The sequence below is a fragment of the Venturia canescens genome, chromosome 11 (genome assembly GCF_019457755.1).
Source record: "Venturia canescens isolate UGA chromosome 11, ASM1945775v1, whole genome shotgun sequence".
Taxonomy (NCBI): domain Eukaryota; kingdom Metazoa; phylum Arthropoda; class Insecta; order Hymenoptera; family Ichneumonidae; genus Venturia; species Venturia canescens.
The window spans coordinates 8,738,932-8,757,071 of NC_057431.1; the positions used below are offsets into that span (position 1 = coordinate 8,738,932).

The 18,140-nt window shown below is 37.2% G+C and overlaps 3 protein-coding genes across 5 annotated transcripts; all 3 read right to left on the reverse strand.

Moving 5' to 3' along the window:
• Positions 1-4,556: 4,556 nt before the first annotated feature.
• LOC122418012 (dynein assembly factor with WDR repeat domains 1) lies at positions 4,557-9,244 on the reverse strand. Its single transcript, XM_043431984.1, has 7 exons — positions 9,181-9,244; positions 9,021-9,093; positions 8,067-8,270; positions 7,849-7,971; positions 6,470-6,784; positions 5,699-5,997; positions 4,557-4,975 (listed from the first exon to the last, which is right to left on the reverse strand). Exons 1-7 carry the CDS (start codon positions 9,218-9,220, stop codon positions 4,779-4,781), a joined length of 1,251 nt encoding a protein of 416 aa, XP_043287919.1. The 5' UTR covers positions 9,221-9,244; the 3' UTR covers positions 4,557-4,778.
• Positions 9,245-10,016: 772 nt separating this feature from the next.
• Positions 10,017-13,201, reverse strand: Cdc6 (Cell division cycle 6). Its single transcript, XM_043432334.1, has 4 exons — positions 12,545-13,201; positions 11,245-12,159; positions 10,838-11,049; positions 10,017-10,625 (listed from the first exon to the last, which is right to left on the reverse strand). Exons 1-4 carry the CDS (start codon positions 12,837-12,839, stop codon positions 10,392-10,394), a joined length of 1,656 nt encoding a protein of 551 aa, XP_043288269.1. The 5' UTR covers positions 12,840-13,201; the 3' UTR covers positions 10,017-10,391.
• Positions 13,202-13,567: 366 nt separating this feature from the next.
• LOC122418173 (uncharacterized) lies at positions 13,568-17,164 on the reverse strand. Of its 3 annotated transcripts, none has more exons than XM_043432237.1 (4): positions 16,486-16,698; positions 16,328-16,401; positions 15,991-16,047; positions 13,568-15,572 (listed from the first exon to the last, which is right to left on the reverse strand). In XM_043432237.1, the coding sequence occupies exons 2-4, from the start codon at positions 16,398-16,400 to the stop codon at positions 13,615-13,617; spliced, it is 2,088 nt and encodes a 695-aa protein (XP_043288172.1). In that variant the 5' UTR covers position 16,401; positions 16,486-16,698; the 3' UTR covers positions 13,568-13,614. The 3 variants fall into 3 exon arrangements, with proteins under 3 accessions (XP_043288172.1, XP_043288173.1, XP_043288174.1); XM_043432238.1 differs by having other exon boundaries at positions 15,991-16,033; positions 16,486-16,697; XM_043432239.1 differs by having other exon boundaries at positions 15,475-15,572; positions 15,991-16,033; positions 16,486-17,164.
• Between the last annotated feature and the right edge of the window lie 976 nt (positions 17,165-18,140).

An 18,140-nucleotide genomic window follows, 5' to 3' on the forward strand; every position in this document is an offset into this window, starting at 1 on the left:
TACTTGAGGATGAGCTAGCCTCGAGTTTCTCCACACCGACGACGTGTGTGCACCCCATCATCGTTTCGTCATCGTTTCCAAAAGTTTTTTCCTTTCGTCCATCAAGCAATTGTATTTTTCTAATTTTTCGAGTTTCATCATATTTTTTTTAGTCCTCTCGGAAGTTATCTGCGACTCGATTATTCACTGTTTTACAGCTTTTATCTTATGTTTATTGACTCAATGTATTTCCCCTTAATCTCAGTGAGGCCTGCTCGTGTTTTCTTCATTATCGTAATGACCGATACTCCGCTTGTTTACAAACCCTTCAACGAATCATTTTTACACTTTATTTTCAATTTTTTTATTTTTCATTATTTTTTATTTCACCTCTGAATTATTTTACTATATAACTTTACATTTACAGAAGCAAACTTTTCTCTTTTTAATATCGCTCTCGTTATTACTTATAACGTTAACGATGACCGTCACTGAAAATCGTTTTTTATAACTTTTGAATTAAAACGTTTTTAAACGTATTTATTTTATATTATTTTTTTCAATTTAATTTAATTTATTTAATAAAGTACAATTTTAAATAAACAGTCAATCATTGTTCGTACTAATAATACAAATGGTAAAAAATAATGATTAGCCCCGAAGCGCAGCAATTAATCTAGAATTTGTAAGTTACCGCTGGCGCCCGAGCAGGAGGCTGGTGAAAAATGGTTTTTTTTTAACCGCGGCCTCGTTGCTGATTTTTTTTTGCCATTTTGAAAAATGAATAAAAATTTTTTCCCATTATACTCTCATCCGAAACTTTAATTAAAAATCTAGAAAATTGAAGGAATTAAAAATTCAGGATATTCATTAAATGTTTAAACATCGCTGGGGTCATTCCGACCCCGTGTGACCAGCGCATTTTTCCTAGAATGTTAATAACAACGACAATTTTAAATTTTATTTCCACTACTTTTATTCATTGTTATTATTACTACCGCCATTTTTTTTCCTCTTCAACGCGATCAATTGATGAAACAAAAATTTTTAATAAAAATGCCTCATGCACCCCGAGCAAATATTGTTTCAGAATGACTGACGAATTTCCGTTTATCGCGCTGTTGGAAAATGCTATTGGCAAGGATGTTCAGAAAAAAGCCAAATCATGAATTAGTCGGAGGGTGCTTTTCCAAAGGCGGTGCACGGCTCGGGGGAGGGGAGAGAAAAGATGAAAAAATGAATAAGCAAAGAAAATTAGCTTCGGGCACTTTGTCTACGTATGTTTTTCGAGTCTGTTGACGCAGAGATAAAGGCTTACTGGGGGCGAGAGATAGGGACAAAGTTATGGCATGAAAATCGACGAAAATTTACTGCTCGAGATAAGACGACACTCGACTTACGCCCTTATGACGAGCGATGAAATTTTCACCCTCTTACCGTCACACGATTTTTACGAATGCGACGTAAATTCTACTTTTCTTTATCTTTCGTATTTACAATTGTTTTCAAAAGTGTTTTTTTTTTAGATTTTTTTTTTTTTTTAAATCGATGAATCGGGATTCAATTTTCAAGCGGGAGGGTGCAGTTGTTTTAGGTTTTTCGTGATGATTAAAATTTTTTGTTTTTCTTTGTTTTTAATAGAAAAAAATTCGAAGGGTTTTCAACTGGCAAGTGCTGATCTGGAATTTTATCTTATACTTGACGATTTATTCCCTTTTTTTTTTATAAAACGATTGATTTCTTTTTTTCGCTTTGCTGAGCCTCAAGATGAAAAAGTTTGTCGGTGTAACAGGCGAGAGAAAAAGAAAAATATCTTCAGTCATGAAAGTTTCGTGTTGACGTGGATCTTCGGACAATGAAATAAATTCTGGACACACGAGGCTTTCCAGGAGGATGTTCGAAGCCAGAGAGAGACAGAGAGACAACGGAATATCAAACTTTTTCCATGTTCCCCAAGCGATGAGGAATCTCGCGGGCAGGCGAATCGAAAAAAATCGAAATTTTGATGAAAAAAATTGAAACGAAATAACAAATTTACCATTACATTTATTCACAAGATTTTATTCTCGTTGGAAATGGAATTTGCAATGAAAAGTGAGAGAAAATCAGCCGAAAAATTCGTCAGAAAATGAAGGCCATTGAAAATAATAGAAAATGAAAATCGAACAGAAAAATATTTTTTTAAGCCTTGGAAAATTGTTCGAACCAATGAACTCGAACGTTATTCAATCAAGTCGAGTTTCGGGATGAAAAAAAAATTGATTGACCGATTCAAGTAAAAAGCCTCGTGCATGAAAATATATTTTTTGATAATGCTCAAGCTGTTTGGAAGGCATCAGAGAGCTGTCATAAAAATTGCAAGACAGCCAGACAATCGTGCAGCTTTTTCCTCACTCATTTACGATTTATCACGTTTCACGAGAAAACACGTAGCTGAGCTGACTCAGTTTTTTTTCTGGGCCATATTGCCATAGAGGGAAACAATTTCATTTTACTCCTGCAGCTTTTTTCCCTGGTTACTATCAACTTTGTTCTCTTTCTTTTTTTTTTTTTTTATTGGTCTCGTGAGATGAAGTCTGCCTCATTATTTGTCACAAATGAAATTCTCCCCGATAGGCACAAAACGTTTGTCGTTACCTTCGAATCTCGAATCTGTTCCGATGCCGCGTTCAATTATCTTCGGCCTCGAATGAAATTTAAGAGCGTGCTCATTTTTTTTTTCATTCTTTTTCTTCATCCCGATTCGTCCGTCGAACTTTGAATGATCAGACACATCGATTTTCTTGTCGTTTTTTCAATTCAAACTTCGAATTGAAATTTGGGAGAAAAGTGAAAATTTTCCCGTCCCTGACCTCAATTAGGAAAGAATTGTTGAAATTTGACGAGTCTAATATTTGTCGAAAGAAAGGGTCGAAAATTTTGAAAAATTGAGGGCGGTTCAAGCAACGAACGATTATTTTCTTGAAGCTTTTTTCCTCGTCAATTAAATCACAATAAATTTTTTAAAAATCATTAAAATTCGAATAAAACGAATGAATTAAACCGTCGAATTGATTAATTGAAAATTCGTATGTTAAATTCGTAAATATTTTCAAGTTTAAAGTTTAAAGTTCACAGTCTCCACATCGTCGATTCACAACGTCGACGTAGTCTGTTGGTAAGAAAAAATTATGAAAAAGTATCAACGATAGAATGGAATTGAAAAGTTCTGAATTCAACTCGACAACGGACTGTCAAATTTGAATTTCTTGATGAATCGTGCGTCAGGAGGAAATATATTACACAACAAGTTTCTTGAGATGAAGAAATGTGCAAACGTCAGTCTCGACCTCTCACCAGCAAAGCGGTGTTTATGCTCGAGCTCGGCGATCTGCAGGGGTTCCACGTTATCAATGACCCCGCGTTTCCCCTGCCTTCGGCCCTCCCCGCATCATTTCTTATCGTTCGAACGCTCGGAGAATTATCGAATCATCGTTTCGCACGTCGTTATAGGAGGCTTTAAATTCCTGCGATTTTCCAAAGCAGTGAAAAATCTGGTGGAGCTTCGTCTCCGGGACTTTCGATCAGCGATCAAAGATTCGCTGACAACGATTTTTCTCGTATTCAATATGTCAAAAAGTTTTTAAAAATTCCCAAAACTTTTGTCCCATCTTTTCGACGCTTTTTTCGGAGATCCGAGTCTCTGGGCTTTCAACGAACTCCGAAAGAATTTAGAACTTGGTGAAGAATTTTGTCTCATTTCGAACTCAAAAATTCATCGAAATCCCTTGCTAAATCTTGAGAATCGAGTCATTTCAAAATTCCCTCATTCTTTCACTCGATCCATCCAATTTCGTAATTTTATTTACGTCCGTCAATCGCAACATGTGCTGCGAAAGAGAAAAATCATTAACGATATTACTTTCGACTTGCATCATCCAGATTTCAGCTACTTTTTGAGTCTCAAGGCTCGTTTTACAGTCTCATTTGCATGGAGATAATCAGAGTAATTGAAACGACTAAATTGATCAGGGAAACGAGTACAAAGAGCTTTCGTGCCTTCTGTCAAGTTCGATGTCCCAAAATTACGTATTTCGAATGTGTTCGCCCTCAACAAATCAAACAATAAACTTTGATCGGTGACGATTAATTTTCTGCGACCTTCAGTAAAATCGTTGATCAACAAAATTGACGCGAAGCGAAAATAGATTCGTTCGCTGCTCGCGATAGAACGTAACTCACGAGATATTGCAACAGCCACATCGAAAATTATCCGCTGCGAAGAAAAGTGTCGCAATGTCTTTTGACAGGCGAGATGATAATAATAATAAATGCAGAATATTCAACATCAACAATGAGGAAGATAAACAGCTGGCGTAACCCGCTCGAAAACAATTATTCGCTGTTTATCGCTGCTCCCATTTACGCGAATTTATCGCCAAATTATTTAGCCATTTATGGAGTGGAATCTTTGGAATGATCTGCACGCTATGACCGATGAAAAATCGTCGATTCGGCTGTGAAATTTAGTGAGAAAAAGCAAGAAAAAATAATTTTTTTCTCAATTATGCAAAATCAACGATGCTTCTTTTCCATTTTTATCCAAACTTCCTAGCGACGATTTTAATTAAACAATCTTCGATAAGTCCAATTTTGATGCGAGCTTTAAGCAACTTTCGCACTTTCGAGTTAGAGTTGTAAATATTTTTTAGTTTTCACAAGGTCGACGGACTCTTTTGTCGGAGGACAAAAAAGTATAAAATGTAACTCACGAACAGGGCGACAAGTAGCAGCTACGCGAGCACCTGAAACCATTCGAGTCACCTCCAAATCATACAAGAATTGTCTTTGCTCGCGGTGACGACGGTGTCACCGGCGTACGAAAAAGCACAAGCGAAAACGTCGTCCCCGTGACCGCTCAGAGTCTGGGCACAACATCCGGTCTCACTGGACCAAAGTCTCGCGGTCCTGTCCAGCGAGGATGTCAACAATTGGTGACCATTTGGGCTGAAGCAAACTGAAAATACAGGGAAATGGGAATTAGAAAAAAAATGAAACGAGCGCAGCCCAGAAACGCTTTTTGACATTATTCGAGCAGAAAAATGCAAAATACGGAGTTACTTCCGGTTTGACGGAGTCAAATGAGAATAGCCTGAATTTTGATTACTCTTGTGAGCCCATTTGAAAAATTCTCTTCGACTTTCAATGGATTTTGCAGAGTCGACCTGAGCTTGAATTTTCGGAGGCCGTTATTGGGAGAAAGGAAACGAAATATCGGAATGATTTTCCATGCAGTTTCTAAATCTACTCAAATCCTTTCCGAAGCCCCCCCTATCGATCTCTGTCCCTTGATTTTTTCTCGAGTTATAGCCATTCAAAGTTTTCAGATTATTTGAGACGAGTTTTGTCTTTTTCATCGAAAACGGTCTCAATTTTTGACCACCCGGAGCGCACATTTTCCGTTGTTTATGGCGAGCTGCCGTTGGATTTGAAAAAAAGTCCAAAATATCGAACAAAGTTGAAAAATTATCGTACTAAAATAGTTGAAAAGATATTTGAGGAAAAAAGAAAATTCAAATGATAAAATTTGTGCTCGTGGCTCGGTTTTTCGAGCAGTACTCAAAATCGATGTAAACCAACTCGAGAGCTCCAGGAACTTGGCCTCCTCGTATGTAAAACACCAACGTTGCCATTTCGTGCGCGCAGCCGCGCCATTTCGTGCATCATCGATGAACTTTACCTTTGGAAACTTCTTCCCGATGACCTTCCATGAGAGCAGTTTCACGAAAGTCCCCGGTAATATCCCAGACTCGTGCAGTCGTATCGCTGCTGGCAGTTGCCAATCGTTTGCCCTTGTTATCGAAGGTTAGATCAAGGACTTCGTCCTCGTGGCCGAGGAGGGTCGCGATGCAGGAATTCATTCTGGCGTCCCAGAGTTTGGAGGTTTTGTCGAGCGAGGAGGAGGCGATGAGGGAACAATCGAAACTGTACAAACAGTTGGATACTTCTGCTCGGTGGCCAATGAGAACGCTGCTCCTTCTGCAACGTCAAATAAATTCGTAAGCAAATAAAAACCGAAGAATAAATAAAATTTTCGTTTTACTCGCGAAGAAGGGAATAATTGAATTTTGAGCTGAGATAATCGACTCATCAGAATCAGCTGATTCATTGAATGGCATTGATTTATTCAAAACTGACACGACTGAACGATTTGAGATTGTTGGAATCATTTCGATTCGTGGATAAAATGAAAATAAATATTTTCTGGCTTTTCTCCTTTTCTCCTTTTTTCAATTAATCAATTAAATTCGAAGAATTGACTTTCTATTTGATCAAATTAATTGAAAAAATCGACGTGAATAAATTGAGTTAGCGTTGCTCGAGTTAATGGCTGACAGGAAATATTTGAATAATATCAAATGATTCGAATCTCTTCGAAAAAAACATTTTCTTACGAAATCAAGTGTAAAAAAAAATGGAATGGGAATAGAGCGAGCAACTGGGATTTTACTTGAAAGTTCTTGTGTCCCATATGCTGATGGTGCTGTCAAAAGATCCAGTAATAAGCTCATTTCCATTGTCATTGTAATGCATCGCTACGATTTCGCCAGTGTGTCCTCTCAACGTAGCCAGCTCTTGGCCGCCGGAAATGCCAAATATTTTGGCAGTCGTGTCCAACGAGCCAGTAGCGATTCTTGCCTGAGTGGGCGAAAAGCGTGCAACTACGACCTCTGCCTTGTGACCCCACATTTGAACGAGACAGTGGCCGGTTCGCGAGCACCATACACTCGCCGTTTTGTCAAACGAGCCCGTCACGATTTTGTCACTGTCAACCACGCCGCATTACGTCAATCAAGACTATTCCTTTAGGCAAATTTCATGGAAGAAAATAATGAGACCGAATCAAAGTTCGAAATGAAATATTCGTTGCTGAATTTCTATTTCAAGTAAATGACATGCAGCGTGTCAAGAAAACAACTTCGTCACTGACACTGTCATCGAACAACTCATCCCTATTATTGGATCGAGCCAAGTTCACTGAGGAGTTGAGTGCTCTGTTCGAATGTCAAGACTCATGTTTAAAGCCAGGATCATGATTACGTTGTCATTAAGCTGTCATTAAGCTCGCCGTCGTGTTTCCTGTCAAGTTCATTGCTGTGTCAACTGTCAAGTACATTGCCGTGCCCATTACTGCGCTGTCAAGTTCATTCAGTTGTCCAGTGTCAATTAAGCCGCTGTCATGATCTCTGTCAAGTTTGTCACAGTCTACACTAGGATATCCCTTGTCACGTGCATGTCCTGTGCTCATTGGCATGTACGCTGTCTTAGCTACTCATTAGCTCACCGTCGTGTCCGCTGTCAAGTTCGTTACTGCGTCCCCTGCCGTGTTCCATGTCAAGTGCATTGTTGGCTTTACCGCTGTTTGCGCTGTCGAGTTAACCACTTTCTTCATTTTCATGTTTGCTGTCAGTCAGAGTGTCAATTAATCTCATGTCAATTTCGACTTTGGTCGTTGTCACCCATTGTTTTGAATTACTCGTTCATGTGAATCTCGTTTTCAAAGTCACCGTCGCGCTTACTCCCAAGTTAATTCCTTCATTTTGTGCTTTATTGCCCGTCAGGTTCCCCGCTCTCTTGACTGTCGTGTCAACTGTCAAGTGCGTCGATGTGTTCGGTGCTACGTTGCCTGTCAACTCTATTATTGCCAAGTTTCATTATCACATTCGGTGTCAGTTATCGTTTGAGGTTTGTGTGACGTTCATTATTATCGGCATTGCCGCTGTCATCACTGTCAAGGCTCATGTAAACCCAAAAAATCATGGACCTTTTGTTCGAATGACTGAAATTATTTAAAATGCCGTTCTCAGGTCAACATTTATTTGCTCTTACGAGGCTGGATTGTTGAAGGACACTGCATAAACTACGTTTTTGTGGCCTTGGAGAGTAAGAAGCTCCGTTCCACTGTCAATGTCCCAAACTTTACAAGTTCGGTCATAGCTGCCCGTCAGGCATCTGTCGAGAGACGATTAAAAACAAGATAATACTTAACAAAAGCCTGCCAAAGGAACAACCGTTCCAGCAAAACATTATGCTCCCGAAATTTATACCTTTTACCTAATTTATCAAACGCGATGTTCGTCAGGGGCAACAAATGCGTTTGCAATGTTTTATATTTGTAGTAACGCTTGACACTGTTGTCACAGACCTTCGACTGCAATTTCTCCAGAGTCTCGATCAATTGATCCATCACGCTGTCAGTTATCACCGGCTCCGATGCTTTGATACTCTGAGCAAGCTCTTTTATGTCGGTTCTAAAAAAAAAAAAAAACGTCTGAATAAATCAAATATTCCGACGACCTTCGACTCTTCGCTCTTCCTCAATGTCACTTGCCCCGAAAACATTTATTGAATGCTTCCTTTCACAACTTTTTTGTTCCTCAACGCGTTGATACAAAGACAAATTTGTGGCTTATTTTTGAAATTTTGTCGATACCCTATTTCGTAGAATTTTTGTTTTCAATCCCGTTTTATTATTTGTTCTCAATTTAAGGAGGGTGGCTACCGACGATACAATGTTGCCATGCTAAACCATGTTAAATATATTAAAAATTTCAAAATGATAAGAATTTAATAAAATTTGGTGAACATATTCTTCAGGGCCAAATTTGACAGTACAAATTTTTTAAGATTTTTCTTCTGTACAGTTATCGAGTAATTGATCACTAAAGTTCAAGTGTATAAGCATAGCGTTTCCATATATATAGGTATACATTCCGGGCATAAGAAATCTGCTTTAATCCGTAATTACTCGATAACTAAGCAGAAGAAAATTTTGAAAAAAATTGTGTCTTCGCACTTGATGTTGAAGAACATTATCACCAAATTTGATGAATTTCTTATCAATTTGACGAACGTAGCCACCCTCCTTAACTGAGTTTTTCAAGTTTTTTAAAAAATCTGATTATTTTCGATAATATTTTCTCGGTTGTCGAGATTTTTTCCAATATATGCTTGAAATTCTGCTGATAAATCACTTTTTTTATACAATCAAAAGAATTTACTTGGCTGAGAGATCGAGGAGGTCTATCATTTTGGTTTTGACGTCTCCTCCCTGGGTGTACTCCAAGGCGATCCCTGAAAACGAGGATTAGAAAAACCCGCTCAATTTTATTGACACCTCGAAAAGGTCGTTTTCTTTTTTTCAATGACGGTTGGGCTTACCTGGCGGAAAATAACGTAGTAAAAACTTGAGAAGTCTCATCGAAAAATCTTCTGCTAGATCCTTCAAATACGAAGAAGCAAGAAGAAAAGCTGTATTTTGACAGCAAAAAACAAATTTCTGCCAAATGTTTGCTGGCGGGGATCGAGCACCCCAGAGGGCAGCTTCCGCCTCAAAATCTCCGATTCTCGGTCACAATCCTTCGCCCTTTATTCCGATAAAATCGCGTTTGAAATCTCGACTGAACTTCTCTGTCATTTTCACTGTGAAATAACTCGACTTAAGGGACGGTTTCCAAGGGACGTTTGATCGATGAACCAGCCAACCAACAACCTACATTCCTCAAGTCCATTGTTTATTTTTGACAAACGATTTAAAAAAATTTGTTACAACAGACAGCAGGACTCGCGTGATCCAGACCAATTCAAACCATAAGAACCATGGATCAAGAAAATGTCAGTTATTTTCGAATAATCGTTCTCATTTCTCAAGGAAATCATTTGTTCAAAGTCAAATTATTCGAAAATGTAAGGTTCGATCAAGCAAAGGATTTTATTCATGGATTGGAATGCAAGATCGTTGCAATCGAGAATTGAAATTATTTGAAAAATTCAAGCATTCGTATCTCGAGAAAGAATTATTAAATAGTTGAATATTAAGGCGAAGATTATTCGATGATTCATCAAAAATTCATTTCCGGATAATGATTTTCAAAGGAGCTTCTAAATTGGTCGTCAGTGACTTATCGACAGTCGGTAACAAACCGTTCTCTATATCGACAAAACCAACACAAAGATTTTCATTTCAAAATTAAAATGTCAAAATAAAAACTCGAATGTACAGATTCAACAATTTTTATTAGTTTTAAAAACAGTATGTACATCAAAAATTTAATTGAAAAAAAACTCCCTCAAAAGTGAATCGTTCGGAGCAAAAGATTCATAAGGAAAAACCGTTAGAAACATTAAAAATATTAATTATTATTATTATTATTATATTAAAATTAATAGTAATTATATCAAAAAATTCACCCAACAAACTCTCGAGTGTTCACAAATTACTCAACTTTGTTGTGAACGCATTTTAAAAGTAAAAACAAATGAAAATCCCTTCACTCTTCTTTCATTCTTCGTGATGCTTCGAAACGTGCAATTAATATATTAATTTATCAAAATTGTATATCTATTTCTTTATGATTGTATCGATTCAACGGCTAGAGACACGTCTCGTCGTTCATTATACCGTACATCATCTGTTTGTCTTGCAATGCTGCTGCCAATTCTTCCTGGTCCCATTGTAAATTAACTTTTGATAATCTCGGCTCCTTCTTCGTCGTGAGTCGCACAACTCCTCGAGTCTCAATTAGCGAGCAAAGACTCACAAATTCGGACATGTCAACTGCGTAAATGTTGCGCTTGCGACAAACTTTTGTGTAGACTTCGTGCAACTGCAATAAATCACGTTTTTTCAGCGCTTCCGACATCTCAGTTCTTAGAAAAATTAAAGCTTTTTGATTTTGAGATTTTTTTTCACTTTCCTTTGATTCTGATTCTTCATTCGAAAATCGTGACAAAAGTTGAAACGTTTTTAGTTGGGTTTTCCAACGACGATCGTTTATAAAAATCTCGAATGTTCGTGCCAACCGACTATTTTACTTACTTTGGAAATAGTTACGTCCTTGTTTCTGCCCTTGTTGAGGATTAGCATTAACGAGCATAATAAAACTTTTTGCTGAAGTGGAAACGTGCTTTCGTCCTCATCAATATTCTGCGAACCGCCATAAACGCCGTTCAATACTTTAACAACTTCTTTGAGATCGACAGGTCGATCCACCGCTGGTTGTTGTTTTTTTGGACTTCCACTGTTCATTTCTGAAATTAATTAAAAAAATGAAAACTCAAAATATCTCAATTGTGGACTAATCTGGGAAAAATGAAATCAGACATTGATAGTTCGTCACAAAATGCCCTACGAAAAATTTACTGTACAGAATCTACTACTTTTCAGAAAGCTCCGAAATTCTTTAAAAACTGACGATTAAACATAAGAAAAATAAAGTTTCTCACCATTGTCAACGTTTGGTTTCAAAACCTGTGTCATTTTTTCAGTCTCTGAGAGTTCAATGACTCGTCTGCTGATGTCAAGAGCACGTCTGACATCACCTGATATGGCCGCAACTTTACCAGCGAGTAATTGCACAGCAGTGTTTGTGAAAACATCGCTAACATTGGCTTCGCTCAAACGTTGAGTGATGATATCAGCGATTTGTCGTTTGTTGTAAGGCGCAAAGTGCATTAATTTTGGTTTGAGTTCGCACCTTGCTTGGAGTCTTGGTAAAATTCGATCGGTGAGATCAAGCGCATTGGCAATACCGACGAGAATTAATTTGGAATTTGCAAGAGAAGGCCACTCGAAAATGGAGTAAAGAACAGACTGTCTTGAGCTCTCCAGTTGATCAATTTCATCCAATATCAACAAAATCATTTTGTGCGATTTGACAAGATACTTTTCGATAGTTGATTTACTGTTTCTTCCAGATTTCGTGCAGGGCAGTCCAAGCTCTTGTATTATTTTCGAATAAATTGTACTTGCGGACTTCATTGATGTGCAATTTACATAAATCGTCTGAAAATGCTTGCTGAACTCTTTTTCTCTCATGATACATGATAAGCATGCAGTTTTTCCTGTTCCTGGTGGACCTGAGACGTACAGTGAACCTGAACTTTCACTGGCCAAGTGTTCTGAGAGAAAAGTACGCAATTGTGAAAGCTCTGACTCTCTGCCTGGCAGATTCTCTGGCGCCGAACTGTGCAGCGCTCGCCTTGCGTTCTGATACTTTGCCGAAGGAAATAACCTTTTAGGTGTCAATTTTTCTGCTGTTCCTGACAAATCTTCCAGATTCAAACGGTCCAAGAGTCCTGATGGAGTCATAGGCTGCTTGCCACCTTTCTTCTGTTTCGGCGGAGTCGATCCATGCTCATCTGGAATAAAAACATTTTTCACTCAATTTTTTTTTGGTTGTATTTGTAAACTAATTTTGTTTTCGATATTTTTTTAAAATAATGCCAAATTTAATTTCTGTTATTTCTGGTTTAGTGATCATCCGCAAAAGCAAAAAATAGATTTTTCATTTCCAAGATCAATGTATGCAAATTATTCTTGTATTGAGTTTGATAAAATAAAAACATTCAACAATTATTTCACGTTCGCTACAAAATATGGACTCTCTGAGAATAGGGATTGATAAATATATTAAAAAATTTGTGAACAAGAACATCGGAAAAAAATAATAAATAAGGCTAGAACGGTTAATTATTTTTTTGTTGAAACAAATTTTTGAACGTTTTTTTTCTCGAAATAACCTACCTTCGCTACTGTCCGAGATTTTCCTCGTTCTTCTTGGGGTTCTTGTAGCATTGACACGCTTGCGTGGCGTATTTTTAATGTTTTTCGAATCGGTATTTTCGACATCGAAATCAGAGTCAGACTCACTACTGCTGCTGATTGCAACAATTTTTTTTACTTTCGGGGTGTATCTTGTACTTGGAGTTAATCTCAAAGTAGCATTAGTAAAATCTTGTGTCGGAGAATTTTCTTTGGCTCCATAAAACGTCGATTTTTTGCGAATTGGAAAATCCAGCTTGGGCTGAACGTGCATCATTTTGAAGGTTATCGAAAAAATTAATTTATTCCCTTTTTTGATTATTTTCAATTTTAAAAAGCACTTATTTGCAATTCATGTATAAAAAAAGATTGTTAAAATACAGTGTTTTTTCAACGATGCAGCTGCGACGCGACGCAACTTTTTCACACGCGAAGAGCTCGATTATTCCACAAGTCACAAATTTCACTTTGTCCGAGTCCGCGGTTTTAGTACCATCAGTTTTAATTTCTTTTACTTCACAATCAAAAATCTCGCTGACGTGGTAAATCGATATTTACACAACCGTCCCGAGCATGAGTCCGAATAATTCACTCCTCAAACTATAAGGCTTTTGTCAAGCAACAAGTGCAGTCAGTGCAAACCGCTGTGAACTGTGAAATTCGCGGGAATCAGTGTTGCCAACTCCTACGGACCGTCCCCCCCCAAAATCCATCTGAAATCCCCCTAAAAACCCCTATTTTTGAAGAAGCGCTATATTCCTTCGTAACATTGAATATTGCTTAAAATTATACTTTTAAATAAAAATAAACATTTTTATAATGAATTTTATTATAATAATCTAAAAAATATTCCTGTAATGAAAATTTAATGAAAATATCGGAAAATAAAAACATTGAACAAAAAACATTTAGTGAGAATTAAATTATCATTTAATTTACACCATGTAATTTTTACAATGGAATAAATACAAATAGTGAAAAATGTTATTTATAATAACAAATTAATAAGAGAACAATTGACATTTTATTGTAAGAATTTTTTTCCCGCGTCTTCATATTTCGCCAATGTAGTTATCGAATATTTCGTCGACAACATCGACTGAATCACATTGTTTCTGAGTATTGTTTGCATTTTTGAAATCGTACATACTAACGTTGAACATTTCGAGCATACGGGCAGAAGGAACAAATTTGACGCAAGATCCGGATTGTCTTTGTAAAGTGAACCGTACCATCATAATACTTTGCAGTACTTCAAGAGACAGCTTATTTCGTAATTTATTTTTAATTACGTTGTATGTCGAAAAAGCGCGTTCGACACTTGCATTTGAAATCGGAAGTGTAAGTAGAGCCATTGAAAATTTGGCAATGTTTTCAAATCGCTTTTGACCAGCAGAATCATAATCTACAAAAACGGCTGAATAAAATTCAACGGAATTGACTGTATTTGGCCACGATTTATTTTGCAATTGATTCCATTCTGACTCTGTCTCATTCTTATTGCCGTATAAGTGAGTGCGTTGGAATTTTGCAATAATACCTGTTAAACTGGGTTTCATTCGCGATAATGCGATTTTAGGATGAAGATCGGCCATCGTCTTTAGGATAGATAAGTTGTCCGGCAATCTTTTTTGAACCTCTTGAGCCAAAGTACAGAGAAATTTTTTGCACCTTTCTTTAACATCCAATAATTCTGTTGGTTCAATATCTTGAGCAATGACGTGAAACTCGTAGCCAAAATACATTGCTGAAGTATGCATTAAACAAGATTGAAAATCGAAATTGATCAATTCACTGTCAGTTAATTTCTGCAAGCTCGATGGTACAACGAGCTTTTGCAGTAAGTTTTTGAACATCAAAAAAAGATCCTCAAGTAATTTCGTAGGTTCTACGTAATCACTTTGAAAAAGCAAATTTAATTGCGTTACACTTTTCAGTTCGTATTTTAAAAAAATAAGAAAAGCTTTGTAGGGTAACCTTATCATGATGTTGTATAACTGAGCAGCCATGTGACAATTGTCTTCTGATTTTGCAATTGAAAATAAGAATTGCAATTCTTCCCACTGATTTAAGATGGTATCGATAGCCTCGGATCGAGCAAGCCAACGAGTTCCGCTAAGACCCTGAATTTTATTCGGTTTTCCACTACCATTAATTGTTTCGTACAAAAGCTTATATTTTTCTAACCGTTTGGGGCTGTAAGAAAACCAATTATGCGTTTCTCGAACCAAAAATTCTAATGGACGAGGCAACATTTCCGATGCTTTTTCAGCGCATAAATGAAGTGAGTGACAAACACATGGCATAACGATTAGGTCATCTATTTCACGCTTAAACAAAGCTGTAACTGAGTTGTGTTTTCCAACCATCACACTCGCTCCATCAACGCCAATGCCGACCATATTTTCAACTTTTAAACCATCTTGTTCTAATTGAAGTTTAATGGCACTATGCACACTTTTTGCATCGGCATCGATTAATTTGATTAACCGATAAAACGTTGTAACCACTTCTCGTTTCTCGAAAGAGAAAAATCGCAACATGATACACAACACCTTCTGCGTTGAAAGATCAGTACTCTCGTCGATTATGAGTGAGTATGGACCGTCGCCAATTTCTTGGATAAGTTCTTGGAGCATACAAGGCCCGAGGACGTTCTTGATCAACATCGAACATTTAGTGCGATGGAGTTTCAAATTCGAAATTATATGTGACGAAGGGTCCAGCTGCGGCAGAATGTCGATCATGTGATTCACAGTCTGCAGTGAACTATGTTCTGCAATAAATGCAGCAATTTTCAATTCGGCGATCTTCGTTGCTTCTGTCAGAACTGGCTCAAATGTTGAAGTCAACGGTTCGAATGTCTTTGCTGATTTGTCCAAGGATACAGCTTTTTTATGTTTTTCTGTCTTTGCGTGGTTCATCAAATCCTTTTTGTGAGCTTTCAACGATATTCGACAATATTTGCAGACCGCAGAACATGTATCAGTTGGATCAGGCCCTAGCCAACCTATAATGTAAACCACAAGACATTTAATAATAATAATAAATTATGATATTTATCAATATCAATTGCGAAAGTCCATATAAACATTAACAAATGTTTAAAATAGTTAGTCGGACCATCACAAATAAAGAAGAATTAAAACAGTGCATACTTGAAGAAATATTAAAACATTAGGTGAAAACACATTGGAGGAAACATTAAAAGTATTAGAGGAATCGAAGGAGTACGAGTGTCTATATACTGATGAAAAATTGTAGGAAACTAAGCAAGACGAGGAGGTGAAAATGGAATCAAATTGAGGTTAACTACCTGGAATGAAAAGGAAAAAAGAAACCAGTGAAACTACCACCAAATGAAGCTCTTAATCAAACACATTCTACGAACCGAACCAGAACACACTGGTTCACATAACTTAAATTACCTTTTTCAGGAAAAAACTTTGAAAACCTCGGTTGATCTGCAAGCTTTGAAGAAATCCCTGTGTAGTAAACATTCATCTCATAGATTAAACTAACCGAATTGGAACAATCATTATTTTGAGTTGATTATGTTTAATAATCTTGTAAACGTAAAAACTGAATCTATTTTCATTCGATCCTCGTTTTTCACTTTCAACTTCCACGTATCTTTATATGTATCTTTACATACAACCGTTTTGTCGTTCGGACAGAGCGTAATAATTAAACATAATATTTAATAGAAAAAATTGAGAATGAATATATATTTTATTCGAATTTAGAAAATGCATGTTAACTAACCTTGAAGCGCTGAATCGGTCTCCCAACACTTTACATATTTTTGCAGATATTTTTTGTTTTTTTCTTTTGGCATGCTGTAATGAATTTGAATATAAGTTTGAATTATTAATACCTTTTTTATTTTTTCGCTGATACTTCAAAAAACGAAAATGACTTACTTTGCAATCCGAGAAGGTACGCGAGCGAGCAGAATCAAGAGACTCGGGCCGTGTTCCGATATTGACTGTGACTGTGAGTACTGCGAGTATTTGCTTTGGTATTCGCTCCGTGCGCGTAAACATACTACTTTGAAAGTGAGCGTGTGTCGTGTATACGTATTCCTCCAAAAACGCCGGAGTCCCCTTTATGGTGGCGCTGGCAGTATGCATGAACACACTAATACTATTAGTGTAGTAGTATTAGATTTTTGGCTCCGCCCACGCGCACAGAGCGAATAGAGATGGTGCAGATTCGATAGAGGGCAGGTCGAAAGTACTCGTGGCGCCTCTAATGTCATAATTTATAAGTTTTTGGGGTAGCACTTTCAATACTTTGATTGAAATATAATCATAATAATTGAATATATATATATATAATAATAATACAATAATGATAAAAGATCCCCAAAAATTTTCACTTTTCACCACTAGTGGCGCGGTAGTCTACTTGTACCATCCCTATAGGGCTTACAGTACTCACAGTATCGGAACACGGTCTCGGTCTCGGTAGAATATTTCGTCTTTAACACGCACCGAACACTTGAAAACTCGAAATGAGAGTAGCCCTTAAAAAATTCCCTAGAAAAAAGTTGCCCCTAAAAAAACCCCCAAAAAAAAATTGCCCCTAAAAAAACCCCTAGGCATCTGCGTTGCCCCTAAATTTAGGGGGAAAACCCCTAAGTTGGCAACACTGGCGGGAATTCTCTTTAAACGCGGGAAAAACATTGAGGAGTGGGGGAATAGATGAAGTATAGCGCTCCAGTTGCGCGACAGCACCACTAGCGGCAAATTCAAAGGTAGATCTCGCGCGATTTATTCCGAACAATTCATTATTTTCCATTTACTGAAATCATTGTCATTTCAATCATAAAGCTAGTAAAAGGAAAGTGAAATTTTTTTAATCACAATAAAACCTATGATTTCTATCAATTTCTTTTTTTTTCCAGACAACCAATCAAAAGTGAAAACCAAGCATTCAAAAAAAAAAATCCGTAATTAGTTAATCAAAATTTGCCCAGGTGACGATTCCTATTTACATCCCAACGTATTTGTTTAAACTTTAAACTTTGGATGGATTATTTGATAAACTCTCTCGAAAATGTGATTCAGTCGTTCAAATGCAAGTTTCGATGAATTCCGATGTTGTAAACGGCGCTGCAATCGTATTCTCACCTAGCGTGAGAGCAAAGAAGTCAGATTTATATAGAAGCCCAGTTCTTATGGGCGGCTTGAAGACAAACTTTCTGCGACCCAAACTGCCGCTCTGCGGCGCGGCGTTCGCTTGTGACGTCACTAGCGAACAGCTGTCACGGAGGTGGGGAAGTTAGAATGTTGTTTCTCTCTCACACATTAAATGGCCAAAAGATGCTTGGCCTAAGCGCGTGGGGTCGAGGGATCGAATCCTACATTTCGATATTTTTTTTTTGTGTATACTTATATAAATATCAGCGAGCACTTCTCTTTATAATATAATTTTTGGAAACTATAAATATCGTTAAAACAATAAATAAATCACGGGTAATTTGGACAAGCAGTATGAGCTCGATCTGGGATCGAGTGTTCAAGTCCTGTTTATTTTTTTTTTTTTTTCGAGTCCACAACAGACTATACCCGTG

Coding starts and splice junctions, on each gene's coding strand:
- LOC122418012 (XM_043431984.1), bottom strand. CDS start 9,220: ATGAGACTTCTCAAGTTTTTACTACGTTATTTTCCGCCAG. Junction 7,972..8,066: donor TTTGATAAATTAGGTAAAAG/GTATAAATTTCG, acceptor GTCTCTCGACAG/ATGCCTGACGGGCAGCTATG. Junction 5,998..6,469: donor TGGGACACAAGAACTTTCAA/GTAAAATCCCAG, acceptor TTGACGTTGCAG/AAGGAGCAGCGTTCTCATTG.
- Cdc6 (XM_043432334.1), bottom strand. CDS start 12,839: ATGATGCACGTTCAGCCCAAGCTGGATTTTCCAATTCGCAAAAAATCG. Junction 12,160..12,544: donor AATCTCGGACAGTAGCGAAG/GTAGGTTATTTC, acceptor TTTTTATTCCAG/ATGAGCATGGATCGACTCCG. Junction 10,626..10,837: donor AGGACGTAACTATTTCCAAA/GTAAGTAAAATA, acceptor GATTTATTGCAG/TTGCACGAAGTCTACACAAA.
- LOC122418173 (XM_043432237.1), bottom strand. CDS start 16,400: ATGCCAAAAGAAAAAAACAAAAAATATCTGCAAAAATATGTAAAGTGT. Junction 16,048..16,327: donor GACCGATTCAGCGCTTCAAG/GTTAGTTAACAT, acceptor TTTACTACACAG/GGATTTCTTCAAAGCTTGCA. Junction 15,573..15,990: donor AAAGTTTTTTCCTGAAAAAG/GTAATTTAAGTT, acceptor TTTACATTATAG/GTTGGCTAGGGCCTGATCCA.